This window comes from Alnus glutinosa, chromosome 14 (assembly GCF_958979055.1).
Source record: "Alnus glutinosa chromosome 14, dhAlnGlut1.1, whole genome shotgun sequence".
Lineage (NCBI taxonomy): Eukaryota > Viridiplantae > Streptophyta > Magnoliopsida > Fagales > Betulaceae > Alnus > Alnus glutinosa.
The window spans coordinates 314,195-326,146 of NC_084899.1; the positions used below are offsets into that span (position 1 = coordinate 314,195).

General features: G+C 32.9%; 1 protein-coding gene and 1 non-coding gene across 6 annotated transcripts; both read left to right on the forward strand.

The window, feature by feature from the left end:
- The first annotated feature begins 454 nt into the window (after positions 1-454).
- On the forward strand, positions 455-527 carry TRNAA-UGC (transfer RNA alanine (anticodon UGC)). The gene has a single exon. It is a non-coding gene; the product is annotated as a tRNA-Ala (tRNA).
- A 50-nt stretch (positions 528-577) lies between these two features.
- LOC133857342 (uncharacterized) lies at positions 578-5,565 on the forward strand. Of its 5 annotated transcripts, none has more exons than XM_062292573.1 (8): positions 578-711; positions 931-1,018; positions 1,347-1,414; positions 2,960-3,057; positions 4,474-4,580; positions 4,917-4,966; positions 5,080-5,162; positions 5,283-5,565. In XM_062292573.1, exons 2-8 carry the CDS (start codon positions 958-960, stop codon positions 5,395-5,397), a joined length of 582 nt encoding a protein of 193 aa, XP_062148557.1. In that variant the 5' UTR covers positions 578-711; positions 931-957; the 3' UTR covers positions 5,398-5,565. The 5 variants fall into 5 exon arrangements, with proteins under 5 accessions (XP_062148557.1, XP_062148556.1, XP_062148560.1 ...); XM_062292572.1 differs by having other exon boundaries at positions 588-710; positions 918-1,018; XM_062292576.1 differs by having other exon boundaries at positions 592-711; positions 935-1,018.
- The last annotated feature ends 6,387 nt before the right edge of the window (positions 5,566-11,952 follow it).

Consider the following 11,952-nt stretch of genomic DNA (forward strand, 5'->3'; position numbering starts at 1 on the left):
TTCTTTGTTTGATGTACTTACAAAAAATAAAAGAAAAAAAAAGACGTGGTGTATCAGTTATCCCATACGATGCATCCCCCCTCATTCTCCTAACTGTCTAGCTGGTTTCAAAAAAAAAAAAAAAAAAAACTACTGTCTAGCTAATTTGCTTGGGCCATTAGGATCAATGGTTTGGATCCAATTGCTTGGCCCAAATGGGGCTCCTTAGCTCCGAAAATCAAACCCAATAACTTCAATTCCTCCATTGTGCACAAAAGGCCTTACCCCACTGTGCTGTAATGGACTGGATTAACAGTTTTATGTCCACGAACTCATCGATTCATCCGTTGTGCTTAAATGCCAAGAGAAAATGATAGGCATTTTCCAGATTCGCCGCATTTTCTGTAAAGTTCTTCCTCTTGCTGATATAAACAAATAAATATTTATAAATAATAATTTTTTTTAAATTCAAGTTGGGGATGTAGCTCAAACGGTAGAGCGCTCGCTTTGCATGCGAGAGGCACGGGGTTCGATACCCCGCATCTCCATTTGTCTTACTTTATTATGGGCTTTTGTTTTATTCTACTTTCCTATAGATTATTATTAGATTGGTTTTTGGAAGCCTCGATGAGCTTCACGAACACGAAGCCCTCTTCCTGAGTTGGAGTCCCGGCGGCCCAAAATCAAAAGGAGAACACCTCTCTAACACTAACATAATCCAAGAGACCTCAGGTTCGTTCCTATTTGGATTCGTTGCCATCATTTCCCCTTTCAGTTAGGTGTTCCGTACTTGAATTCTTATTATATAACTCTTTAGCTATGGTTAGTTTTTTGATTCAGTGGTTAGTAGTTTGGTAGATATATCTATGAGTATTGGGGGTTTCGTTATTATTTGAGATTCACTCCCTTTAAATTGAAAAGCTAATTTCAATTGCGTGGTTTGTGGTTTAGCCAGCGTTTTAGTGTGCGGCGACGATTATGTTCGTTTCTAAACTTTCAAGACGACTTGGAATTTGGATCCTCAAAGAGCTCCCGACAGGTATACATCTTGCTTCTTCTTCTTTCCCATTTTTTTTTTCCCATAAGAAAATGTTCCTGAAATCAGATTAGCAATTTAAAATGCAGTGAAAGACTCGAAGAACGCAAGTAGTTTTGACATGGGGGATATGGGTTCTGTGTATTATTGTTGATTCTGTATTGGGTCCTATTTTCTGAATACAGTTTTGTTTTTTTTTCATAATAAAATGTTCGTAAACTCAAATTAAGTATTTGAAATGCAGTGAATGACTCAAAGAACCCAAGTAGTTTTGTGGGGGATATGGTTTCTGTGTATTATCGTTAATTCTGTGTTGGGTACTTTTTGGCAGGAAAATCTGCAGTCATAAATAGAGCAGGATGTGCACAAAGGCCTTACACCCAATATTTTCGACCACCGGTCAGTATACTTGTCCTTGTTGAGAAGGATGGGTTTGTATTTCCTTGCTTTATCTCTTGCTTGTGATTCCCTTTAGTGATCGTAAAGTGGGTGTTGGATTATTAACCTAAGTGTTGAAGATATAAACTTAATAGATGGAATGATGTAAATGGATGTTAAGTGAGTGGTGTTCACTGCAAACTTAAGTTAAATAACCTAGTTGTCACTGTTGCCGACATTTTAATTTAATCTTGGATGCTTACTCCTTGACGGGTTTCTGGATTGAATCGGACAAAGTTAGCTGTATTACATGGTAGTTAAATTCAATTAAATGCTAGTTGTCACTGTTGATACACCATTACAATAAATAAATCCTAGTCCTAGGATCTGCCTTGATTTCCCATAGCTAGTTGTGGCCCCATATATGGGTTTAGATGGATGAGGCAATTGTGTGATCAATGAGCCTTATTCCCTACAGAACATTAACTTTCCAGTCAAAAGGGCAAGCAAAAGAGTAGTGGATCATCCCGTCCCTTCCTCTTTTTGAGGTATATCAGATATTGTTGTTTTTCTCATACAATATGGAAGCCTGGTGATTGTTGTTATGGATTTTTCTATGAGCATATCACTCATCGTGCCCCTTGCTTTTCATCAAAATATAATATGGACCTTTAGGTTTACAGTCATATGGACGTATAATGGGATCTACTTGCAGATCTAGGCTGCAATGCCACGGCTTTTTGTTCAGTGGAAGATTTACATATCTATCCTTGTACTTGGATCACAGTGGTTCCAGAAATTTTATCTATGTTGTTTTACATTTTAGTTATCATTTTTAAGTGGTAGTCTCCTGCTCTTTGCGTGCACCAAAACTAGTTTGCCCATGATTTTCTTTATAAAGGAATGAAACAGTTTTGTTGTCTGTCAATCATAGTTTCAAAATCAAGCTTTGGTGGAGGGAATAATTTAGGAAAAGTACCGACAAGACTACGAACCCTGTTTAATGACAAGATTTGGCAAGCATTGAAGTATATTTTGGAATAGATTCAAGAATGAAGATTTGTGAGTCAAAACCACTCCCTTTTCTGTGAGAAGTGTAAACTGTCATTAATAATTGTCCGGAACTATTTGGAGTGTTTGAATAAATTGGGAATTGTGAGCAATGTATGAGAATAAGGCTTAATTGAGTAATTGATTTTTGAGAATGATATATGGATTATGATGGCTGGCTTAAAAGTTATTTATTCTCGAGGTACAATCAAGAGGATTTTATGTGAATAGGTAATGGTATTTTCAATTATGTGATATGGATCATTACAAATTATGTGAATGGGAAAAGTCTCAACATTCTACCAATCGATCTCCAAAATTAAATTTGGGGATCCTTAAAAGAATCTGGATATTTTGCCCGTTCCTGTAATTTGAAATCACCTGTTCCTATTTCAACAGTTTTGGGTAAACATTTGTTTTTTTATTTGTTTTATTTTATTAAATTACTCATACAATTTAGATGAGATTATATTTACTTCTGATTTTTATTTATGATTTTCTTGTTCTTTGAAACAGTCTGAACGAAATACAAAAACTAAGCTATTTCGGGAAGCCATATTTCAGAAGCCACATCATTTTTCTACCACTACTGCTGACAATGCATCTGAGGAAACGTAAGTTCTGGTTGTTTAAAATGGGTTGCTAGAACATTTTTGCACTGCAAGAACATGGTGTTCACAATTGTCACATGAATTTATACACCGCTAGTGGATAATTTAGTGCCATATAACCGTGGAAGAGTTAAGTAGATTATCTAGATCTGCAAACCCATTTTGTGTCGAGTAGCATCAACTCTTCCAAAGAAAAGCATTTTTTTGGATGCAGCATCCTCCGGCACACCTTGGCGTTTTTAGGGTGTATTTGTGATGTGTTAAGATTTTTTTAAGTTAAAATTTTGACTCAGCAGCCAGGTATTTTATCCAGTCAATTTGTAGCACAGGTAGTGTGCTGGAATTCGCACATCATTTGGCATCTGTTCGACATCTGCATATGTTTGGAGAGTTATGTTTTTGGTCAAGTACTCAATGGACTTGCTACAACTCATCTGATCTGTTCAATTATTGTGAAGATGATGATAGGAGAGAAATTTAGAATGACTAAAGGAAAAAAGGTGGCAGAGCCAGGATTTTCACTTAGTGGGTGCAATTAAAGGCCAAAACTTTCAACTTTGAAAGTACAAAAAATAAGAAGTATTGAAAGAATCAATCAAATTTATGACAATAGAATAAAAAAAACATAATTAACATTAAAAGTTATGTAGCTCTTGAAGAGAAAAAAAGGAGTCAAATATGATATGTAATTTTATTTCTCCTCTCTCTCTCTCTCTCACTCTCTCACACACACACACACAGGTTTCATCATTTAGGTGCTTTTGTTGTTTTGTTTATGGACCGTATAATATCATCTTTGTAATTTAATATTATAGAAAAGACCACGCCTTTTTCTTTAAATAAAGGCGAGAGCTTTTATTTCTACATGAATACTACTATTGTCAATGACTCCTAAACATAATCTTTTAACTTTAGACTAAATGGCCTTTAAAATTTTAAATAGACCCGTACTTGATCTTTTCCGACGGTGGGATGCTTTTGAACTTCACATAGATCCTGCCTATTTTTAGTGGGTGCAATACCAAATGATATTAAAAAGTTCTCTTACAATTTTAATCTACTCTAGTTATTTTCAAAGTCCTTGGGGTGCAATTGCCTGCACTGGACATAGTGTAGCTCCACCCATGGCAGCAGTAATAGTAGCAGATATGAGTACATATATCTCTGATTTGTGGATGTCTCATGTCGTTGTGCTGGTGTCTCTTTATCTTAATAGCAAATTATATTTTTTTTGTGCATGCGTTTGTGCGTGTTATGCCATCAATCATCTGAAGATATGAAATTCTAATTGATATTGTACACAATTGGCATCCATGAGTAGAATGCATCAAGTGTCCTGGCCTCCCCGGGGACATCATTGCTTTTCCTTTCCTCCAAATCAGATCTGCATTCTTTTTACTGGGATGCTTTATTTTGCAGGATATCCGTCACATTTGTTGACAAGGATGGAGAGGAAAAGCACATCAAGGTCCCTATTGGAATGTCCATGTTAGAAGCTGCTCATGAAAATGATATAGAACTTGAAGGCAAGGATTCTGATGCTTATTTAGTCCAGAGTTTTGCATCTTTACCTAATTTTGTTTCTTATGATTGATGCTATCTAGAGGTATTCTTACTAAAGTTATTTCTTATAACTTGGGGCATTGTGGGACATTTCACTGACTCTTGAGGGACATGCTGACAACCATAGTTTTGAGTACTTCCTTTCAACTGTAACCCCGAGCTCTTGTTTTTCTTGGGATTCAAGTTTTTTTCTTTCAGTTGCAAGGAAATTGATGGATCAATAATTTCTTTGTCAATGAGCTCGTATTTCTTTGATCATAGTTCCAAAATCTAATGCTCTACCTTTAATGTCATGTCAGGAGCATGTGAAGGATCGCTTGCCTGTTCAACATGTCATGTGATTGTGATGGTATATATTTGGCTATATGTACCGAAACACGCGTACTGTTGGACATTCATGTGTTTAGTCCAACATTTTCTTGAGCTAAAATTTGAGGGGCTAACTTTTGAATCTTATGGTAGGACATGGAGCAGTACAATAAGTTAGAAGACCCTACTGACGAAGAAAATGACATGCTAGATCTGGCCTTTGGGCTTACAGAAACGTTGGTTCCTTCTTGCATGAACTTGAAATAATTTTTCATTATGTACGATCCAGATTAAAAAAAATAAAATTTCTTTTCTTTTGGACACCAAGATCTAATTCTGTGCTTGGGATTTTGCAGATCTCGTCTGGGTTGTCAAGTGATTGCAAAACCTGAACTTGAGGGAATTCGTTTAGCTATTCCCGCTGCCACACGGAATTTTGCAGTTGATGGTTATGTTCCAAAACCGCACTAGAGATTATACTATGATACTGGAGAGTGTTTGCTCATAGCAACGGCACAATCATCCCAATTTTGTAGCTCCTCTATTGTCAGTGGTCATATTTGTTTTCTATTGTTTATTGTTTGCGATGACGCTGAGATAACCTGTATGACAATGTTTCTATAGATTACATGCTTATTATGGTGCTGTGTTAAGCTGATTGACAATAATTTTTTACGTCACATAATGTTAAGTTTTGTTCCTACTCTTTTGGGGGGCCTAAATTTAGGGTAGAGTTTTCGAAGTTCATCTATCCCTTGACAAGTGAGAAGCACATATTATTAAAAAAAAAAGAAAAAGAAAAAAAACTTTTCAAGTGTTGAAAGACACATGACAATTTTATAGATTGAGTTTAAGGAATTTTTTCCAACTCAATTTGAAGGAAAAATGTCTCAAATTTTATACATCCATGTCATTGTCTTTTTTGTACACAATCCTTGATTTTCTGTATTACCTTATTATTGCATTTGCAAATTGTGCATAATTTGAACTCCAATGTCGTCGTTACATGTGATACATCTTTATTTTGAGTTGAATGATGGAATTCTTGAATGACGGGACTTGACGTTATCTTAGATTATAAAAAGATGGATTTCTTGATTGATGGGACTTGACGTTATCTTAGGTCATAAAAAGTTTTTCATTGAATTGGATCGGAAGAAACTTTTTCAACGTAATTTATTAATTAACATCTATTCTTAAATCATGTGAGAATATGATATCTGTCAATTTTTAATTTATTTATTGAATGCACGTAATTTTTTTTTTTTTGAATGAAACAAGTCTGAAAATATATGGTTGCTTCATGTACTGGCAATCTGAAACTGAAAAATGTGGAAACAAATGGATTTGCTTGAGTACGAAGTTACCAAATGGGGGCGCTCTTTTAATGGATATGGGTTTCTTAAGTTTCACTATCTGAATGGTCCATTTTAACAAACATCTGCACTAAAGATGCTTGATTTGTAGCTTCCACCTTAATACCTTATAATTATGCCCAAAGGTGCCGCTTAAGAAATCATGCTTATTTTTGTCGGTCAGTACAATTTCAGTACAATTGGTGGAGTACAACCTTAAACATTGTTCACCAACGGTTCGTGATTCCGTGTAATGAGTACAGCCTAGACCTATAGACTGTTAAACAAGTCCATGTAATTTTTTTTTGTCAAACTTCTCACGTAATTAAAACACAATTATCTTATGTAACAGAAAATTATAGGATAGTTATAAATTTTATTTATTTTTTTATTTTTTTTTTAAGAGTTTATGATTTCCTGCCACATAAAATAGTTGTATTTTTAATTGTGTGAAAAGTTGATAGAAAATCATATCTCATGTGCAATATACAATCATATTTGATTGGACTAATATCTGAACACACGTTCGAACATAATGACATTCGAATGTCCTCTCACATAAGACTTCTCATTTCACATATTGTACTTGAAATCTTGATCCGTTGAAAAACCATGATGGAATGATTTTTGTTTTTGAGCATTGGAGAAGTCCGTCCAACCACTTTGTTGAACAAAAAAAAGAAAAACCTTTGCCATCCCAAAAACAAATTATTTAATCCATTTATTGGGTTAGACCAGTTTACGAAGACTGAAGACACAAAAGAGAGAGGAAAAAAAAAAGAAAAAGGAGTGGTAAGCCGTTGGTTAGTGAGCTATAAAGACAGATATTATTGTAGAAATTTATATAAAATATAAAATAAGAGAAGACTAGAGAGCAGGAGAGATAAAGAATACAAATAAATAAATAGCGGTCCGCACTAGTAAGAGTTCTACAATTTATTAAATTGAATAAAAGATAATTACATTATATTGTGTGGTATTTATTAATAAACTTAGCTAGTTGTGATAAATAAGTCAAATTAAATCAGGCAAATAAATTAAAGTAGGCTGCCACCGAGAAAAATATATATAACGCAGAAACATTCAGCTCAACTTATATTAAAAAAATAAAAATAAAAATAAAAATAAATTAAGGAGCTTAACAGTTTGTTGTTAAAGTCAAAAGTGTGTTGGTTCAGTTTCACCTCCGAAAGGCATGTTTGTCTAGAACTTGTTTGACACATGTTTACATAAAGACGCAGGGTATCGTCAGCCGTGGCTTTCAGAAAGCAATGGACGTCTTGGAATTTGGTACGTCCAATAACAATCATACCATCCAAACTTTCAAGATCAACACTCATTTTCTTCCAGAATAAGCTTTTAATTTGCCCAATTAACATGCTCACTAATTAAGTTCGACTTAAGCAAATTTACAATCATTCCTAACGCTGTTGAAAATGATAGTACGTACAATATTCAGTCGTTTATACACAAAAAATATATATATATATATATATATATATATATATATATATATCTATTAATTTAGTATTTTAAGAAAGAGAAGTCTACGATATATATATTTTATTGTAAGATCGTCTTTTCGTTAAAATTCTTCATGTTAAAATGATCGGATCCGCCAGCGGGTAGCCATTTCTTGATCATATATAGCCTATTTGTAGCTAGTCAACAAAAACCCGAACTAGGCGGGTCTAAATTGTTTGGTTAGGTGAATTATACATTTGTTAATTTATGGTGTTTTGGGTATGTTTGTTTGGGGCAAATTAACAATTATTGTCACGAACTCGATACAAAATTAACGAGTTGGGACTGGTCTATATAGTTTTATAGTTATGTATGTTTCGACACGATCTAAACCTAACACCCAACATTTATGACTTTTAATTTTTTACACAACTTGCAAATTCGACATAAACCTAACACAAAGTTAAGGTATTATGTTTGAGGTGTTTGACCCATTTAATTAAATTGGTCGGATTAACCTAACACAAAATTAGTGTGTCATTCATAATTCTAAGATAAAATCATAGCTTTTATTCGATATTCATATAATATATGATTTAGCACTTCCCTTATAATAATAATAATACATGCACGTTAGAGAGGTATCTTAGCTAGGGAGGAGTTGATTCAGAGATCGAGCCTTTTCCATTTTCAAATGTATTAGAAGCTATAGCCTACAGGCAGGGCGGCTAATGAATTTCAAACCATGACAGGGCACATAGAGATTAGAGAGTGACTCGCGTCTCAACTACTACGCATGTCCTGTCCAACAACGCAAATCCTAGTCCAAGATTCCAACCAACACTTTCTTTTTTTATACATTTGTCGTGTGCGTCTGCAGGCATGCCCACTTACTCCTGCAAGCATACCCCACTTAATTACTCCTTTTAACTTTATTACATTTTTTTCTTTGACGCTCTCAAACAAGCTCGCATAAATATGAAAGCATTTTTGAGTATAATGTAAAGTAAATAAAAGTTGTTTGTTAATATTTTTATTATTTTAGGTATAAAAAAAATTAAAAATAAAAGATAAGAAGGTATTAGCAAACAAGCCCTTAACTTCTAGTTACAGTGCTCAAAAACCATATGAATGCCAGTAATGCTTAATAAACCATAGTTTTATTCTATCAATAAACGTCTATATATTGCTTTTGTCGAAATTAATGGCGGGGCAGCCAATTATGATTTATTGTTGTATGTATAGACACGGTACATGTTTGGTTGTGTTTAGAAGCAAAAGTTGGTAAGAAAACATTTTGCGTCAAAAGAGCCCTTACCCAATACTTAATTACTTAACCATAATGTACTAATGTACTAATGTACTGCATGTGCATATATGTAAATATATATATTAATATAAACAAACAAATATATGGTCGTACACATTCTAGAAGGGCCTACGTGCAGGCTTGGGCCAACTTGATTCCGAGGCAGTGTTGTACTACGTAACAAACCGTTCATATAGGCCTGTTTATGACGCAGACGCGCCCTCAGCGGCCAAGTCAAAAATTTATCTTTGGGAAGTCGGTTTTTTTTTTTTTTTTTTTTTTTTTATAAAAAAATTTTTTTGTTCTATATTTTTACTATACATAAAAAAAATTAATAATCACAATCTAAAATAAAAATAAAATATTTTATAACATAGTAAGAGTATAAGGGCGCAACAATTGATATGTTAAGTAAGGTAACATATAGACACTAGTAAAAGCAAAAAAATAAAGTATCTAAAATTGCAGCATTTAGTTTTGTAGATAATTAAAATTATCAAATATAGAATTTGAATTAAAGTTCCTAAAAATTTATTTTCATTCTCACAAGTAACAAACTACGAGCTAAATTATATAACATAAAAGGTTTAGACTCACAAACGAATTAAGAATAATTAAATACTAGTAAAAATGTCACCTAATATTGACTCTATGTGAAGTTCCATCAAAATCTCAAAAAGAAGATAAACTGAAAGGGCAGCATGTGCAGAGATGATCATTAGACCTCCAATCATATTTTAATTTTCTTACAAAAGATATTATCAAAACGGACAAACTAACTAGTTTATGGTGTATTAATTTAGTAACTTAAGTAATTTTAAAACAAAAACAAACAACAATCATAATAGACAGTAATAACAAAAATAGTACTATACATAAAAAAATAAAATAAAAAATAAAAACAACTACAATTTAGAAGTCACTGATGCAATTTAGAATATAAACTTAAAATTAAAAGAAAATATTTACTTTTGGAAGAAAAGTCTACGTGGCAAAAAAACAAAAAATCCATGAGAGAAAACTATAAAAAAAACAAATAAATAAGGATGTAATTTGAAGGAGGTTCATACTTTTTTTTTTTTTTTTTTTCAAATTGTAATCTATTATAATCTACAATACTTTTTATTCTAAAAGAAACTTACATTACAAGTCTACATACCTACCTTACGAGGCTAATAAAAAAAAAAATCCAATAAGAAACCGCGTGTAGGAGTGTGGATAAATTACTTAACAATTTTTCTTATAAAATAATTTTTTTAAAACCAATTATAAGGGCGACGACCTCTGCTGGCCTTAATGTGGGTCCGCCACTGCATATATCGATCCCTACACATCTTCATACAACTAGTTTCAAATCTACCATTGAATTTGTGGGATTTACATTGGGCCTCATAAATTCAATGATAAATTTGAAAATGAGATGTGTAGTATATATATTTATATAATTTATCATTTTGTTGATATCTCAATTTGATGAGCATGCGCTCTTGTTGACATTTTCAGTGAACTCGTGAATCAATTACTTAATAATTATTTTTACAAAAACCTAATTGCAGGAGTAACTACCGTTGTTACTAAAACACCCACCAAAACCTCTTATATATATGGTTGGTAGAAGTGAAAGACACGAACACACGACAACTACATATTAATATTTTATTTAACAAATTATTATACATATATAAATTGCCTATTCTTTTGGCTCAAAACACAATAATTAATCAATATACCCAAGTGTTTTAATTTGCTTTTACCAAGTCAAATGCCTATTTATTTTATTTAACAAATTATTTTACATATATAAATTGCCTATTCTTTTGGCGCAAAATACAATAATTGATCAATATACCCACCCAAGTGTTTTTGCTTCTACCAAGTCAAATGCCTATTGGAATGCAAATCACTAGGACCACAGGCTGCCTATCGATCGTTCTCCTTCAAAGCTACCCAGATCGAGAGTGTTCTCGACAGGAGCCATATTTTATATATAGCCTTTTCTCTTTACTTAGAGAAAAGAAAGGCTGCTTAATTAGCTAATTAAATCCAGGCCATGTTCGCATGATTTTACCATGAATGACCTAAGCAACTTACCCACAACCTCAACTCCTGGACGTAACTGGCCGGTAACCTCATGTACCCATTTTATTATTTGTTCCTCTCTTCTCTTCTCTCTCTTTCTGTCACTAACACGCATTTCTTTAATTTATTCATTTATATATCCATGATTATATATTTTACAGCTCTCATCACATATTTTGTCCTTCCTTCACCTCTCTATTTTTCGATTTTCTTTTTTCTTTTTTGAATTAAAAAATATATACATGTAGATGTTATGCAGCTACATACAAAAATCAAGGATTAATTAGTCAATGATTGCCAAATACCATAATATATATTATAGGCACGTACGTAGCAAAAAAGGCAATTTCACCAATATGGTTGATAATCTTATATATTTATAATATGCAATGAATAAACAAAATACCAATGATTACAACTGTGATTAGAAATGAAATTCCTAAAAGCAAATGATTGCATCAGTCAAACGTTAATTGGAGCTTTAAGTAATTAATATGGCATCACAAACGCAGTCGGCAGTTCCCACTTCAATAACTACTATACAATCAGCATGCACCACATTAAAATTGTGAAAAAGCTACCAATACTAAGGGAAGAGTAATTATATATAATGGTTAAAATTTTGTTTTAGAACATTTAATGGTTTTTTTAAAACTTTTTAAATGATGGGGTAATATATTTATTATTTTTCATTATTTGATTTGTAAAATTTAGGATTTTGACACGACTATATAGCGAATTAACTCAACACGAAATTAGTAAGTTAGGGTTGATGGATTTGATCCACTTAATTAAATGGATCGGGTTAAAGTTAGCCTA

Coding starts and splice junctions, on each gene's coding strand:
- LOC133857342 (XM_062292573.1), top strand. CDS start 958: ATGTTCGTTTCTAAACTTTCAAGACGACTTGGAATTTGGATCCTCAAA. Junction 1,415..2,959: donor CCCAATATTTTCGACCACCG/GTCAGTATACTT, acceptor TCTTTGAAACAG/TCTGAACGAAATACAAAAAC. Junction 4,581..4,916: donor AAATGATATAGAACTTGAAG/GCAAGGATTCTG, acceptor ATGTCATGTCAG/GAGCATGTGAAGGATCGCTT.